At 40.4% G+C, this 17,824-nt stretch overlaps 2 protein-coding genes across 2 annotated transcripts; both read right to left on the bottom strand.

Annotated features, from left to right (window-relative positions):
* Nucleotides 1-76: 76 nt before the first annotated feature.
* On the bottom strand, nt 77-5,477 carry LOC133122613 (zinc finger protein 271-like). The gene is made up of 2 exons (XM_061232677.1): nt 5,310-5,477; nt 77-3,297 (listed from the first exon to the last, which is right to left on the bottom strand). The coding sequence occupies exon 2, from the start codon at nt 3,262-3,264 to the stop codon at nt 907-909; it is 2,358 nt and encodes a 785-aa protein (XP_061088661.1). The 5' UTR covers nt 3,265-3,297; nt 5,310-5,477; the 3' UTR covers nt 77-906.
* Nucleotides 5,478-13,309: 7,832 nt separating this feature from the next.
* On the bottom strand, nt 13,310-17,344 carry LOC133122623 (zinc finger protein 436-like). Its single transcript, XM_061232697.1, is given in 3 exon segments — nt 13,310-13,496; nt 13,498-15,189; nt 17,209-17,344. Coding segments are annotated over 2 exon segments (1,716 nt in total). The 5' UTR covers nt 15,157-15,189; nt 17,209-17,344; the 3' UTR covers nt 13,310-13,439.
* Between the last annotated feature and the right edge of the window lie 480 nt (nt 17,345-17,824).

A 17,824-nucleotide genomic window follows, 5' to 3' on the forward strand; every position in this document is an offset into this window, starting at 1 on the left:
TTGATGTTTCATTTAGAAAAGCAACAAAACACAGCAATGAATAAACGAGCAACAAGCAAGACACATTTGTCAGATAATTTATTGAAATGTGTAGATGTGGAGAATACCTATGATAAAGCTACCGCTGACAATCTGCAGTTACACCTCGTATTCATCGTTTTGTTTCAAACCGAATGTGCTCGTGTACGTACACGGCCTAAGCAACAAAAACTGCGCCACTGTCTCAGTTCTACTGCATTTTACTGCACCTCGTCAGGAAATATACAGTACACCTGCGAGGCCACATTAACACACAGTGCAATTCATTTAATACTCGGAAAAACTATAAAAATGCTGCCACCACAGATTAAACATTGTCTGCAGTCTCATGCTCAGCTTTAGACAAACACAGCACAGCCTCCACATTGGCACTATAAGAACGGAAAAGGGCCAGTGCTGTCAAGTTCATTTTCAGAATACAAGTTTGTAATACACATTTCCATGTTTCTTTATACAACATATCCAGTTTTCACATTGTTTCATTCAAACTAATTACACTGGTGTCAATGTCATCATTAGAAAATACCACACAATCAACAGGGAATTACATTTCACATTTACAAGAAATCAAAAGTACATTTTAAGAGCACAACACATGGCTTGCTAAAAACGGAAAATGGCATTTGAGTGACCCAGTCATTGTGTGTCTGTCCAAAATACGATCGGCAAAGAATCTCAAAAGGAGATTTTTCTTTTACTAATTTAAGTCTGACAACATATCCATCAAATAAGAAACCACAAGCTGTTTTAAATTTAAACAATTATGAAAGGATGGCTTCTTGGGTTATCTGTTGGATATCCCTGCCCTTCCTTCACAAACGATATAATGTAAAGGACACTTTCCAACGAATACATCTGTCAGGATATTCATGATTCAGGATTTTCACCTGTATGGATTCTCAGGTGTTTCTTTAAATTAGATCCACAGGAAAAGCATATCCCACAATGAATACATTTATAGGGTTTTTCACCTGTATGGATTCTCAGGTGTCTATTTAAATTAGATTTTTTGGAAAAACACTTCTGACACTGAGAACATGTGTAAGGCTTTTCACCTGTATGAATTCTCAGGTGTGCAGTTAAATAAGATTTCATACAAAAACACTTTTTACAAACTGTACACTCGTATGGCTTTTCACCTGTATGGATTCTCTGGTGGGTATTAAACTCGGATTTTCTAGAAAAACACTTCTCACACTGAGAACACGTGTAGGGCTTTGCACCTGTATGAATTCTCAGGTGTCTATTTAAAGAGGATTTTACAGGAAAGGACTTCTCACAGTGTGTACATTTGTACGGATTTTCACTTTCATGAATACCCAGGTGTGTATTTAAAAACAAATTTTCACGAAAACACTTCTTAAACTTGGTACAATCATATGGCTTCTCACCAGTATGAATTTTCAGGTGTGTATTCAAATGAGATTCAAATTCATAACACTTCTCACACTGTGTACACTTGTAGGGCTTTTCACCAGCATGGATTCTCTGGTGGGTACGTAAAGGAGTTATTTGGGAAAAGCACTTCCCACATTGAATACATTTGTAGGGTTTTTCACCAGTATGAATTCTCTGGTGGCTACTTAAATGAGCGCTTTGGGAAAAGCACTTCCCACATTGAATACATTTGTATGGCTTTTCACCTGTATGAATTCTCAGGTGCTGATTTAAAATAGATTTTGCATGAAAACACTTCTCACACTGTGTACACTTGTATGGCTTTTCACCAGTATGCATTTTCTGGTGGCTACTAAACTGAGCTATTTGGGAAAAGCGCTTTCCACATTGAATACATTTGTAGGGCTTTTCACCAGTATGAATTTTCAAGTGTTGATTTAAAATAGATTTTGCATGAAAACACTTCTCACACTGTGTACACTTGTATGGCTTTTCACCTGTATGAATTTTCTGGTGGCTATTTAAATGAGCTCTTTGGGAGAAGCACTTCCCACATTGAATACACTTGTAGGGCTTTTTACCTGTATGAATTCTTTGGTGGGTACGTAAAGGAGTTATTTGGGAAAAGCACTTTCCGCATTGAATACATTTGTAGGGTTTTTCACCAGTATGAATTCTCTGGTGGCTACTTAAATGAGCTATTTGGGAAAAACACCTCCCACATTGAATACATTTGTAGGGTTTTTCACCCGTATGAATTTTCAAGTGTTGATTTAAAATAGATTTTGCATGAAAACACTTCTCGCAATGTGTACACTTGTATGGCTTTTTACCTGTGTGTATTCTCTGGTGGCTGTTTAATTTACATTTAAGGGAAAAGCATATGCCACAATCAACACACTTGTAGGGCTTTTTACCTGTATGGATTCTCTGGTGGCTACGTAAAGGAGTTATTTGGGAAAAGCACTTTCCACATTCAATACATTTGTAGGGCTTTTCACCAGTATGACTTCTCTGGTGGCTACTTAAATGAGCTATTTGGGAAAAGCACTTTCCACATTGAATACATTTGTAGGGCTTTTCACCAGTATGAATTCTCAGGTGTCTGTTTAAATGAGATTTTGCATGAAAACGTTTCTCACATTGTGTACACTTGTGTGGCTTTTCAACTGTATGATTTTCACCTTTCTTTCTATGAATTATCTTCTTTTGAGAGAAATTCAAAAGGCTTGGCTTTTTTCGTGAATTAATTATCATGGATTCAGTGAAGACATTCATTCTCTGACAATGTATATGTTTGGTGCTATTTGAAATTGTCTCTCCTGCACATTGCCATGGTTCAGCCTGATCTTTGAGATCAACACCAGCTCCATCCATCACAGTGTTCATGAGATCACTCACTAAACTTTCACTGGATTCACACTTTATTTGATCAGATTCCGTATTAAAATCCTCCTCACTGATCTGTTCTCCAATATGGTATCCTCCATCTTCAGTCTCTGTTTTGATTTGGTCAGGATGCAGATGGGTCACATATCCCAGCTCTGTCCTTTCAGGGCTCTCCGTCTTAATAAGATCCCCAGTGTGGGTGGAGCCCAGATCAGCTTCTGTTTTTATCACTGATGTGTGTGTGTGGTGTCCATCGCTGACCCCGCTGTGTGCTGTAACACACTCTGGCTCCAGTGTGTTGAGTCCTGGTGCAGCACACTCTGTCTCTGACTCCAGTCCACTGAGTTCCTCTTCTTTCAGTCTGATCCTGTGCTGCTCAGTGAGCTCTGGTAGTGTTGTCTCAGTGTCCTGTCTCAGACAGACTCCTGCCTGCATCATCCTGCTGCTCAAAGGTGTGCAGAAGTTCAGCTCCTGGAGGGAAATGGGGGAAGGAATTTAGCCTGAATCAGACGGCTCCTACTACATTGTTAACACCAGGGATCCTGTTGTTAATGTTTTGGGGCATTATTTTTTTGCTGGCAATAAATACTTGATGCCTCGAATGAGGCACCATTTCAATATGTTACTATGGTTACATACATTACATTACATTACATTACATTATTGGCATTTGGCAGACGCTCTTATCCAGAGCGACGTACAACAAAGTGCATATCCATAACCAGGGATAAGTTCGCTGAAAGACCCTAGAGGGAAGTACAATTTGAACTGCTACCTGTACAACAAAGATAAGGACGAGGGCCAATTTTTTTTTTTTTAACAAGAAACAAACAAACAGAGCAAAAGTGACCAAAGTTAACCATCAAAACACTGCTTACCTAGCCAACTAAAAAATACCGATACACAAAGCAAGTCACAGAGACAACAATTAAGGTTCACAGGGAGGTAGGGAGGGATGGGGAGAGGTGCTGCTTGAAGAGGTGTGTCTTCAGCTTGCGTTTGAAGGTGGGGAGAGATTCTACAGTTCTGACCTCAACGGGGAGTTCATTCCACCACCGTGGAGCCAGAACAGACAGCAGTCGTGAGCGTGAGGTGGAGGTTCGGAGAGGGGGAGGTGCCAAGCGGCTTGTGGAGGCTGAACGAAGAGGTCTGGCAGGGGTGTTGCTCAAATTGGAGAAGCACTGGTTTCTTATTCATTCGTACTTCCCGCTCCACCTCAAATTTTTCAACTGGTTTTGCAACGGCTTATTCGCATTTGATCACAGACTGGAAGTGCCCTCACACCAAATCCAGCGACCGCACATGGTGACAAATTGTTCCCCCAAGTTGTCCGTATCATGGGCGGTACTGTAGGTGGGTTCCGTCTGATTGATCGCTCCATGCGATCAATACGAGGAGGGACGTAATCTACTGCAGAACACTGTCGGCAACTGATTGGACGGCACTGAGTTCGTTTGTTTTGACAAAACAGAACAATATGCATGGACAAATCACGATATGCAAATACAGAACCGTCGAAAGAACACCCACCCCCCGGACCCACATTACGAACTTGCCGAATTTGGTGTGTAAGCACATCGATTCAGAAGGCCCAAATCATATTGGGCCACACATTACATTACACCACTTGGTCTATCACAATTTGGCGAATATAACCAACTTCTCGATTTTGGGCTGGCGATGCCTAACTAGCTACTAAAGGATTAGGCCTCCAGCTAACTGAGTAATCGGTTTACAAATTCCCATTTCAGAATGTCACGTAGTAACTTTAGCAGGCAAAACATTACACCTTAAGATCTCGATCTAACGTTCCTGTAATTCAGGCGGTACCGGGCGGTTGGGGGCAGGTCTGTAGGGGTTATAACTGGGTTATTTTAAATTCAATGTAGCCGTATTAGAAATAACCCAGTTCAATTGCGGCGTGCATGAGTGTTCATCTTTAAGAGAGACGGATAATAATAATTTGTATGCATATTTTTCCATGTTATTTTACTCATTATCTTACATGGTATGCTGTATTATCGCCATCAAAACACAAAATAATTCCATGGCGCTGTTTAGTTAGTAACAAGCAACGGCCGGTATGCGCATGTGGCTACTTCGCTTAAATGTATGCATTCCTTCAATTCAGACACAATATACATAAAATAGGTTACAGGCGATACAGCCTGATCAAGCATACTATTTCAAATGTAATCTAACGTACAACAGAAAGAGCCCTTACAAGTTGCGCCATTGTATCTAGCGAACATTTAGCCTTGATAGGTTGCATTTTTAACTACCCTTTGCTGTAGAACAGTAGCGCTGCACCAATACGACGTTTTCAGTCTGTAGAATTCATTAACGAATCACGTCGCAAAAATGCAGATTATTATCTGCACCACTAAGGAAGTAATAGAAATGTGACTATCATGAAGGACATTTGTTTCTTAACAAAACGCAAATCAAGTAACGACAGAAAGGAAAAAAAAAAAAAAACTCACCTCTATTCGGTTATAAATCGTTTGCTTAACTTGGTTTATAATACTTTTCGACTAATTCCACGTACATGTTCAAAAAAGTATAAGCCACGATAGTTCTTTGTGGAGCGGAGCACGAGTTCAGCACAACAGAGTGAAGCGCATCCGAAAAGAAACAAACTTTCCGTAGAGTTTCTCAAAACGAGTTTCAAAATAAAAGTACGTTTTGTATTTTAAGAGGAGGCGCCACTGCTGAATCGGGAAGTTGGGGGGAAATCCTTTTCTCCGATCAAATTGTCATTTAATACTTTTAATGTTAACACAAATGCTAACTATTTTATATTATGACTATTTTTTAGGAACATATGCAAATTATGTCAATTAATAATTACTTAAAACAGCACATATTTACAACACTTTTTGTCTCAGTGAATGAAGTGAGAGATGTTTCCATTTCAAAAAGATGAATGAATGAATAGACAAGGAATTGCAGAGGGCTTTTAAAAGTTTTTATTGATGAATTAGGACATGTGCAAAAGCCTTCTACACTTGTACAAGTTTTTACCTGTCTGAAATATCAGGGGCCTCATGAATGAATAGGTCGAATGACCAGACTTGAGGATATAATATGTGCCTATGCCAAAATCCACAACAACATTGAGATTCATAAACTTGAAATTATCTGGAAAATTTCAATGAACTTGGCTCTTACCAACAGTGCCAAAACTACTAGTAACTAGTTTGCTGACCATGGTATTACTGTGCTTGATTGGCCAGCCAACTCGCCTGACCTGAACCCCATAGAGAATCTATAAAGCTTCAGACGCTCCTTTAAATGCCTGGCATTTATATAGCACCTTTATCCAAAGCGCTGTACAATTGATGCTTGTCATTCATCCATTCGTACACACACTCACACTCACACACCAACGGTGATTGGCTGCCATGCAAGGCACCGACCTGACAGGAGCATTTTAGGGGTTAGTGGTCTTGCGCAGGCATACTTCGACACAGCCGGGGCGGGGGATCAAACCGGCAACCCTCCTATTGCCAGACAACTGCTCTTACCGCCTGAGCCAATGTGGCCCCGCCTTTATTCCCTCAGCCATTCGTCTGTGTAATGCCACCTGGCATGGTGATTCCTCCAGTCGGCATGGTGGTTCCTGAGGCCCACACTGGTCACCTCTAAATGGACTAAACGCATAGTATTGATTATTATGGACACCTTGCACTTTTATACTCTCATATGGTTAGGGGCCTTGCTCAAGGGCCCAACGGCTGTGCACATATTATTGTGGCTACACCGGGGATCGAACCACCGACCTTGCGGGTCCCAGTCACGTACCTGGCAGGGTGTATGTCAGTGTGTGTCTGGGGGCGGGGTGTGTTCCTGGGCACTTGTACCTTAACCACTATGCTCCAGGAACCCTTATGCAACGCTCTTTCAGGAACCCATCTTCAAGAAAATGTTCTTAAAAGAAACTTGTAAATTCCTTGTAAGTTCCATGCCATTCTAAGAGGTTGCCCACGGAACATTCTCAGCACCCTGATGATATTGACACCAGTGTAATTTATTTGAATGAAACAATGTGAAAACTGGATATCTTGTATAAAGAAACATGGAAATGTGTATTACAAACTTGTATTCTGAAAATAGTTCTCAGATGATATCACCAGGTAAAGATAGGCTATTTACAAAGATCAGGTCTGAGATTAACAGGTCCAATCCATTGGTATTGTCTATTGGCAAAAGGCTGATAATAGAAAATGTAAAGAATTACATTTCCAACATTTTTTTATCCTGTGTTATATTCATAGACTGTGGGAAGGATAAACAGTGTTGTGGTTTGAGGATGCTTGTTGCTGCAATTCCTCTCTTCTGACTGTTAGGAGTCCAAAATGACCTATTGTATCTTTAATTAGTCCAGTTTAGATGGTGCACAAGTCCCGATGTTAGCAGCCCGCTGAATTGGTATATCCCCTAATCTCTGCTTGTTTTATTAAAAACTCCTTCAATTACAGTTTTTCCAGTATTGTTTTCACCAAATCACATCACAATTCCATGGCACTGTTAAGTTCAGCAAATGAGTATGCTTTCCTTTTTTACAGAAACAGCTTCTGCCACATTACCAGATACTCTGTGCTCAGATCAGTAACGGGATTAACAAAACAAAACTGTTAAAGCATGAAGATTGTGGGGAGAAGAAAAACAAAAAACAATGATGAAAAACAAAAAAACTTATGCAGATTACCCCGTGGATAACTCCATTATAGTAGCTACCATTTTTACATTTACATTTACATTTACATTTACATTTACATTTACATTTACATTACCCATTACCCATTTACTACCCAGTCGTGTGTTGAACTTGAGTAACACAGGAATGTAATTCTCGCTGGCGAATGATTCCACATAGCATGGTGGACACCATAGACATGCATACGTGAGTAGATCGGTCAGCACGCCTTCAGGACTCCACCATAGACATGCATACGTGAGTAGATCGGGCAGCACGCCTTCAGGACTCCACCATAGACATGAATACGTCAGTAGATCGGTCAGCACGCCTTCAGGACTCCACCATAGACATGCATACGTCAGTAGATCGGTCAGCACGCCCTCAGGACTCCACCATAGACATGCATACGTGAGTAGATCGGTCAGCACGCCCTCAGGACTCCACCATAGACATGCATACGTGAGTAGATCGGTCAGCACGCCCTCAGGACTCCACCATAGACATGCATACGTGAGTAGATCGGTCAGCACGCCTTCAGGACTCCACCATAGACATGCATACGTGAGTAGATCGGTCAGCACGCCCTCAGGACTCCACCATAGACATGCATACGTGAGTAGATCGGTCAGCACGCCCTCAGGACTCCACCATAGACATGCATACGTGAGTGGATCGGTCAGCACGCCTTCAGGACTCCACCATAGACATGCATACATGAGTAGATCGGTAGGCACATGTCATTTCAGTTCATGAGTCATTTCAAAAAGCAGCTTTAGCTGAAAAAATAACCCAAAAGTCCAGTAATGTCAAGTTCATTTTCAGAATACAAGTTTGTAATCCACATCTCCATGTTTTTTTCTACAGTATGTCCAATTTTCACATCGTTTCATTCAAAGAAATGACACTGGTGGCAATTTCATCATCACAACATTTTACATTTACAAGGAATCAAAAGTACATTTGAAGAACACAACGGTAACATCACTTGCTTAAAAAAAAAGAAAGGAAAGGGTGGTTGATCTCAAAAGTTTTTGGAGTTACAAGACTGCTCTGGTAAATTTGTTGGGCATCTCAAACACTTCCGACACAAATTATATAATGTAAAGGACGCTTTAATTGAACACTTCCCAATGACAAATTGCCAAAGGAGAAATTCTGTACAGATGTTATATAAAGTATTTTTTTCACACAGAGAGAGGTCACTGTGAGGAAGTGTTTTTCACACAGAGAGAGGTCACTGTGAGGAAGTGTTTTTCACACAGAGAGAGGTCACTGTGAGGAAGTGTTTTTCACACAGAGAGAGGTCACTGTGAGGAAGTGTTTTTCACACAGAGAGAGGTCACTGTGTGGAAGTGTTTTTCACACAGAGAGAGATCACTGTGAGGAAGTGTTTTTCACACAGAGCGGTCACTGTGAGGAATAGCTTGCCAGGACATGTAGTGGAGGCAGAAACACTGGGTTAGGGTTAGGCTCGATACGGTGCTAGATACTAAACATTGAAGAAAAAGTTCAGAAATGTGTGTTTGGTAGATTATTTCGCTGTTATAACAATGCTTCTATACCATTGGAAAGCCTGTTTATTTCCCTTTTAAAGGGTGCCCCATTTTTAAGGAACATGCATTTGTGGGATGAGCAGAACAGCTGAGTATGTGGGTAGCGCTCATGTAAAATTTGCCAAATCCTTTCTGCCAATGCCAAACAGCTTATTTTGCTGTTGCTATTGTCTTGTTTGGTGTATTGGATAATTGAAGTCTATCAGTAACAAGGAAGAAACAAGACATATTGGCAATTTTACAATTTATTCATTGAACAAACAGTCAGGAGCCTTGGTAGCGTGTGGAAGAACCATACACAGCCACAACAGCCTGGCACCTCCTCATGCTGGTCACCAGCCTGGTCACACACTGCTGTGGGATGGCATTCCACTCCTCAACCAGGATTTGTCGCAAGTCAGCCAACGTGGTTGTGTTGGTCACTCTAGCACAAACAGCACGCCCCAGCTGATCCCATAAGTGTTCGATTGGGTTGAGGTCAGGACTGTTGGCAGGCCATTCCATTCTCTCTACTCCCAAATTCTGGAGGTAGTCTCTGATAAACCCCGCTGTTTGGGGGCGAGCGTTGTCATCTTGGAGGATGGAGTTTGTTCCCAGACTGTGGAGATATGGGATTGCCACTGGTTGCAGAATCTCATCTTGATATCTTTCTGCATTGAGATTGCCTCCAATGACGGCAAGTCTTGTTTTTCCAGTGATGGAGATGCCGCCCCACACCATCACAATGCCCCCACCAAAAGGTGTTACTGTTTGGCATTGGCAGAGAAGATTTGGCAAATTTTACATGAGCACAACCCACATACTCAGCTGTGCTGCTCATCCAACAAATGCATGTTCCCTACAAATGGGGCACCATTGAAAAGGGAAATAAACAGGCTTTTCAACTGTATAAAGTTCATTGCCAAGAAGCATTGTTATAACAGAGAAATAATCTACCAAAGACAAATTTCTAACTTTTTGTCCCATGTTTGTTTAGCTTTTAGGCAAAGTAAGCAGCATTGCTGGGCTGAATGGTCTGTTCCAGCCATGGCTGTTAACCTGTATGGATTCTCAGGTGTGTATTTAAATTAGATTTAGTTTTAAAACACTTCTCACATTCTCTACACTTATACGGCCTTTCACCTGTATGCATTCTCTGGTGGTTACTTAAGTTAGGTCTCTGGGAAAAGCACTTTCCACATGGAATACATTTGTAGGGCTTTTCACCTGTATGACTTCTCAAGTGCATTTTTAAAGAAGACTTTACAGGAAAACACTTCTCACACTGTGTACACTGGTAGGGCTTTTTACCTGTATGAATTCTAAGGTGGTAACTTAAACTAGATGCTCGGCAAAAGCACTTCCCACAATGAATACATTTATAGGGCTTTTCACCTGTATGAATTCGTTGGTGATTATTTAAGTAAGATTTTAGAATAAAGCATTTTGCACACTTTCTACACTTGTAGGGCTTTTCACCAGAATGAATTATCAGGTGACTATTTAAATCAGATTTAGTTTTAAAACACTTCTCACACTCTGTACACTTGTAGGGTTTTTTACCTGTATGAAATCTCAGGTGACTATTTAAATCAGATTTAGTTTTAAAACACTTCTCACACTCTGTACACTTGTAGGGTTTTTCATCAGAATGAATTCTCAGGTGAGTATTTAAATCAGATTTAGTTTTAAAACACTTCTCACACACTGTACACTTGAAGGGTTTTTCACCTGTGTGAATTCTCAGGTGAGTATTTAAGTGACCTACTTGGGAAAAGCACTTCCCACATTGAATACATTTATATGGCTTCTCACCTGTATGAATTCTCAGGTGTCTATTTAAATCAAATTTAGTTTTAAAGCACTTCATGCATTCTCTACACTTGTAGGGCTTTTCACCTGTATGAATTCTCAAGTGAGCCATTAAACATGACTTTTTCATAAAACGTTTCTCACATTGTGTACACTTGTGCGGCTTTTCAACTGTATGATTTTCCCATTTATTTCTATTAATTATTCGTTTTTTTGGTGAATTAATTATCATTGGTTCATTTATTCTCTGGGAATGTATATGTCTGTTGCTATTGTTTATACATACATTTGCAATTTTGGTCTGATTATTTTCATTGTTTATGTCACAGTGGTGATTTAAATCCGTACATCGTGTTGGCAGTGAATGGGTTTCTTCTTTTGTACAGTTTGAAATAGTCTCTCCTGCACATTGCCATGGTTCAGCCTGATCTTTGAGATCAACACCAGCTCCATCCATCACGGTGTTCATGAGATCACTCACTAAACTTTCACTGGATTCACACGTCATTTTATGAGATTTCATATTTAAATCCTGTAAGTCACTGATGTGTTCTGCCTGAAGATATCCTCCATCATCAGTCTGTTTTGATTTGGTCAGGATGCAGATGGGTCACATATCCCAGCTCTGTCCTTTCAGGGCTCTCCGTCTTAATAAGATCCCCAGTGTGGGTGGAGCCCAGATCAGCTTCTGTTTTTATCACTGATGTGTGTGTGTGGTGTCCATCACTGACCCCGCTGTGTGCCTGGAAGGTGACTCTAACCTGGTCATTTGTGAGACTTAAGAATCTCACCCTGAGACTGTAAGCCTAGGTTCAGCATGGTAGCGCAATTTCAGTAAATTCAATTTCCATTCATACATAACACCAGTGCCTACAATAAATGTTACTATATTTAGCTGTAGGCTTTGGTGTGATGGCTACTCAAGAATTAAAAGCAAATGCTTTAAAACACAACGCATACAAACAGTTCAAGTCTATACTTGTGGTAAAAATGCGAATTGGCCCAAACTTTGTAGACCGTGTGACTACACGTGAAGTGACTTAACACCGTTTAAAAACATTGAAAACATTACATTTTTAACTGGCAGTCAAACTAATTAATAAAACTACAAATTGATTTCTCGGACCAACAAAGGCAAGTTCTGTCTCTATTCCACTAAAACGACAAGTCAAGTAGGGCGTTTCGCTGTTGATGTTTCATTTAGAAAAGCAACAAAACACAGCAATGAATAAACGAGCAACAAGCAAGATACATTTGTCAGATAATTTATTGAAATGTGTAGATGTGGAGAATATCTATGATAAAGCTACCGCTGACAATCTGCAGTTACACCTCGTATTCATCGTTTTGTTTCAAACCGAATGTGCTCGTGTACGTACACGGCCTAAGCAACAAAAACTGTGCCACTGTCTCAGTTCTACTGCATTTTACTGCACCTCGTCAGGAAATATACAGTACACCTGCGAGGCCACATTAACACACAGTGCAATTCATTTAATACTCGGAAAAACTATAAAAATGCTGCCACCACAGATTAAACATTGTCTGCAGTCTCATGCTCAGCTTTAGACAAACACAGCACAGCCTCCACATTGGCGGTATAAGAACGGAAAAGGGCCAGTGCTGTCAAGTTCATTTTCAGAATACAAGTTTGGAATACACATTTCCATGTTTCTTTATACAACATATCCAGTTTTCACATTGTTTCATTCAAACTAATTACACTGGTGTCAATGTCATCATTAGAAAATACCACACAATCAACAGGGAATTACATTTCACATTTACAAGAAATCAAAAGTACATTTTAAGAGCACAACACATGGCTTGCTAAAAACGGAAAATGGCATTTGAGTGACCCAGTCATTGTGTGTCTGTCCAAAATACGATCGGCAAAGAATCTCAAAAGGAGATTTTTCTTTTACTAATTTAAGTCTGACAACATATCCATCAAATAAGAAACCACAAGCTGTTTTAAATTTAAACAATTATGAAAGGATGGCTTCTTGGGTTATCTGTTGGATATCCCTGCCCTTCCTTCACAAACGATATAATGTAAAGGACACTTTCCAACGAATACATCTGTCAGGATATTCATGATTCAGGATTTTCACCTGTATGGATTCTCAGGTGTCTATCTAAATTAGATTTTTTGGAAAAACACTTCTGACACTGAGAACATGTGTAAGGCTTTTCACCTGTATGAATTCTCAGGTGTGCAGTTAAATAAGATTTCCTACAAAAACACTTTTTACAAACTGTACACTCGTATGGCTTTTCACCTGTATGGATTCTCTGGTGGGTATTTAAAGAGGATTTTACAGTAAAGGACTTCTCACAGTGTGTACATTTGTACGGATTTTCACTTTCATGAATACCCAGGTGTGTATTTAAAAACAATTTTTCACGAAAACACTTCTTAAACTTGGTACAATCATATGGCTTCTCACCAGTATGAATTCTCAGGTGTGTATTCAAATGAGATTCAAATTCATAACACTTCTCACACTGTGTACACTTGTAGGGCTTTTCACCAGCATGGATTCTCTGGTGGCTACGTAAAGGAGTTATTTGGGAAAAGCACTTCCCACATTGAATACATTTGTAGGGTTTTTCACCAGTATGAATTCTCTGGTGGCTACTTAAATGAGCGCTTTGGGAAAAGCACTTCCCACATTGAATACATTTGTATGGCTTTTCACCTGTATGAATTCTAAGGTGTGTATTTAAATTAGATTTTGCATGAAAACACTTCTCACACTGTGTACACTTGTATGGCTTTTCACCAGTATGCATTTTCTGGTGGCTACTTAACTGAGCTATTTGGAAAAAGCGCTTCTCACACTGTGTACACTTGTATGGCTTTTCACCTGTATGAATTTTCTGGTGGCTATTTAAATTAGTTCTTTGGGAGAAGCACTTCCCACATTGAATACACTTGTAGGGCTTTTTACCTGTATGAATTCTTTGGTGGGTACGTAAAGGAGTTATTTGAGAAAAGCACTTTCCGCATTGAATACATTTGTAGGGTTTTTCACCAGTATGAATTCTCTGGTGGCTACTTAAATTAGCTATTTGGGAAAAACACCTCCCACATTGAATACATTTGTAGGGTTTTTCACCCGTATGAATTTTCAAGTGTTGATTTAAAATAGATTTAACATGAAAACACTTCTCGCAATGTGTACACTTGTATGGCTTTTTACCTGTGTGTATTCTCTGGTGGCTGTTTAATTTACATTTAAGGGAAAAGGATATGCCACAATCAATACACTTGTAGGGCTTTTTATCTGTATGGATTCTCTGGTGGCTACTTAAATGAGCCATTTGGGAAAAGCACTTTCCACATTCAATACATTTGTAGGGCTTTTCACCAGTATGACTTCTCTGGTGGCTACTTAAATGAGCCATTTGGGAAAAGCACTTTCCACATTCAATACATTTGTAGGGCTTTTCACCAGTATGACTTCTCTGGTGGCTACTTAAATGAGCCATTTGGGAAAAGCACTTTCCACATTCAATACATTTGTAGGGCTTTTCACCAGTATGAATTCTCAGGTGTCTGTTTAAATGAGCTATTTGGGAAAAGCACTTTCCACATTGTGTACACTTGTGTGGCTTTTCAACTGTATGATTTTCACCTTTCTTTCTATGAATTATCTTCTTTTGAGAGAAATTCAAAAGGCTTGGCTTTTTTCGTGAATTAATTATCATGGATTCAGTGAAGACATTCATTCTCTGACAATGTATATGTTTGGTGCTATTTGAAATTGTCTCTCCTGCACATTGCCATGGTTCAGCCTGGTCTTTGAGATCAACACCAGCTCCATCCATCACAGTGTTCATGAGATCACTCACTAAACTTTCACTGGATTCACACTTCAATTCATCAACACATTCAATAACATGCAGGTCACTGATGTGTTCTGCCTGAAGGTATCCTCCATCTTCAGTCTCTGTTTTGATTTGGTCAGGATGCAGATGGGTTTCATATCCCAGCTCTGTAAAGTCTAGGCTCTCTGTCTTAATAAGATCCCCAGTGTGGGTGGAGCCCAGATCAGCTTCTGTTTTTATCACTGATGTGTGTGTGTGGTGTCCATCACTGACCCCGCTGTGTGCTGTAACACACTCTGGCTCCAGTGTGTTGAGTCCTGGTGCAGCACACTCTGTCTCTGACTCCAGTCCACTGAGTTCCTCTTCTTTCAGTCTGATCCTGTGCTGCTCAGTGAGCTCTGGTAGTGTTGTCTCAGTGTCCTGTCTCAGACAGACTCCTGCCTGCATCATACTGCTGCTCAAAGGTGTGCAGAATTGCAGCTCCTGGAGGGAAATGGGGGAAGGAATTTAGCCTGAATCAGACGGCTCCTACTACATTGTTAACACCAGGGATCCTGTTGTTAATGTTTTGGGGCATTATTTTTTTGCTGGCAATAAATACTTGATGCCTCGAATGAGGCACCATTTCAATATGTTACTATGGTTACATACATTACATTACATTACATTACATTATTGGCATTTGGCAGACGCTCTTATCCAGAGCGACGTACAACAAAGTGCATATCCATAACCAGGGATAAGTTCGCTGAAAGACCCTAGAGGGAAGTACAATTTGAACTGCTACCTGTACAACAAAGATAAGGACGAGGGCCAATTTTTGTTTTTTTAACAAGAAACAAACAAACAGAGCAAAAGTGACCAAAGTTAACTATCAAAACACTGCTTACCTAGCCAGCTAAAAAATACCGATACACAAAGCAAGTCACAGAGACAACAATTAAGGTTCACAGGGAGGTAGGGAGGGATGGGGAGAGGTGCTGCTTGAAGAGGTGTGTCTTCAGCTTGCGTTTGAAGGTGGGGAGAGATTCTACAGTTCTGACCTCAACGGGGAGTTCGTTCCACCACCGTGGAGCCAGAACAGACAGCAGTCGTGAGCGTGAGGTGGAGGTTCGGAGAGGGGGAGGTGCCAAGCGGCTTGTGGAGGCTGAACGAAGAGGTCTGGCAGGGGTGTTGCTCAAATTGGAGAAGCACTGGTTTCTTATTCATTCGTACTTCCCGCTCCACCTCAAATTTTTCAACTGGTTTTGCAACGGCTTATTCGCATTTGATCACAGACTGGAAGTGCCCTCACACCAAATCCAGCGACCGCACATGGTGACAAATTGTTCCCCCAGGTTGTCCGCATAATGGGCGGTACTGTAGGTGGGTTCCGTCTGATTGATCGCTCCATGGGATCAATACGAGGAGGGACGTAATCTACTGCAGAACACTGTCGGCAACTGATTGGACGGCACTGAGTTCGTTTGTTTTGACAAAACAGAACAATATGCATGGACAAATCACGATATGCAAATACAGAACCGTCGAAAGAACACCCACCCCCCGGACCCACATTACGAACTTGCCGAATTTGGTGTGTAAGCACATCGATTCAGAAGGCCCAAATCATATTGGGCCACACATTACATTACACCACTACGTCTATCACAATTTGGCGAATATAACCAACTTCTCGATTTTGGGCTGGCGATGCCTAACTAGCTACTAAAGGATTAGGCCTCCAGCTAACTGAGTAATCGGTTTACAAATTCCCTTTTCAGAATGTCACGTAGTAACTTTAGCAGGCAAAACATTACACCTTAAGATCTCGATCTAACGTTCCTGTAATTCAGGCGGTACCGGGCGGATGGGGGCAGGTCTGTAGGGGTTATAACTGGGTTATTTTAAATTCAATGTAGCCGTATTAGAAATAACCCAGTTCAATTGCGGCGTGCATGACTGCTCATCTTTAAGAGAGACGGATAATAATAATTTGTATGCATATTTTTCCATGTTATTTTACTCATTATCTTACATGGTATGCTGTATTATCGCCATCAAAACACAAAATAATTCCATGGCGCTGTTTAGTTAGTAACAAGCAACGGCCGGTATGCGCATGTGGCTACTTCGCTTAAATGTATGCATTCCTTCAATTCAGACACAATATACATAAAATAGGTTACAGGCGATACAGCCTGATCAAGCATACTATTTCAAATGTAATCTAACGTACAACAGAAAGAGCCCTTACAAGTTGCGCCATTGTATCTAGCGAACATTTAGCCTTGATTGGTTGCATTTTTAACTACCCTTTGCTGTAGAACAGTAGCGCTGCACCAATACGACGTTTTCAGTCTGTAGAATTCATGAACGAATCACGTCGCAAAAATGCAGATTATTATCTGCACCACTAAGGAAGTAATAGAAATGTGACTATCATGAAGGACATTTGTTTCTTAACAAAACGCAAATCAAGTAACGACAGAAGGAAAAAAAAAAAAAAAAAAAAAAACTCACCTCTATTCGGTTATAACTCGTTTGCTTAACTTGGTTTATAATACTTTTCGACTAATTCCACGTACATGTTCAAAAAAGTATAAGCCACGATAGTTCTTTGTGGAGCGGAGCACGAGTTCAGCACAGCAGAGTGAAGCGCATCCGAAAAGAAACAAACTTTCCGTCGAGTTTCTCAAAACGAGTTTCAAAATAAAAGTTCGTTTTGTATTTTAAGAGGAGGTGCCACTGCAGAATCGGGGAGTTGGGGGGGGAATCCTTTTCTCCGATCAAATTGTCATTTAATACTTTTAATGTTAACACAAATGCTAACTATTTTATACTAGGACTATTTTTTAGGAACATATGCAAATTATGTCAATGAATAATTACTTAAAACAGCACATATTTACAACACTTTTTGTCTCAGTGAATGAAGTGAGAGATGTTTCCATTTCAAAAAGATGAATGAATGAATAGACAAGGAATTGCAGAGGGCTTTTAAAAGTTTTTATTGATGAATTAGGACATGCGCAAAAGCCTTCTACACTTGTACAAAGTGTAGAAGTTCTCACCTGTACGAAATACCAGGGGCCTCATGAATGAATAGGTCGAATGACCAGACTTGAGGATATAATAT

This window comes from Conger conger, chromosome 2 (genome assembly GCF_963514075.1).
Source record: "Conger conger chromosome 2, fConCon1.1, whole genome shotgun sequence".
NCBI lineage: Eukaryota > Metazoa > Chordata > Actinopteri > Anguilliformes > Congridae > Conger > Conger conger.

Coding starts and splice junctions, on each gene's coding strand:
- LOC133122613 (XM_061232677.1), bottom strand. CDS start 3,264: ATGATGCAGGCAGGAGTCTGTCTGAGACAGGACACTGAGACAACACTA.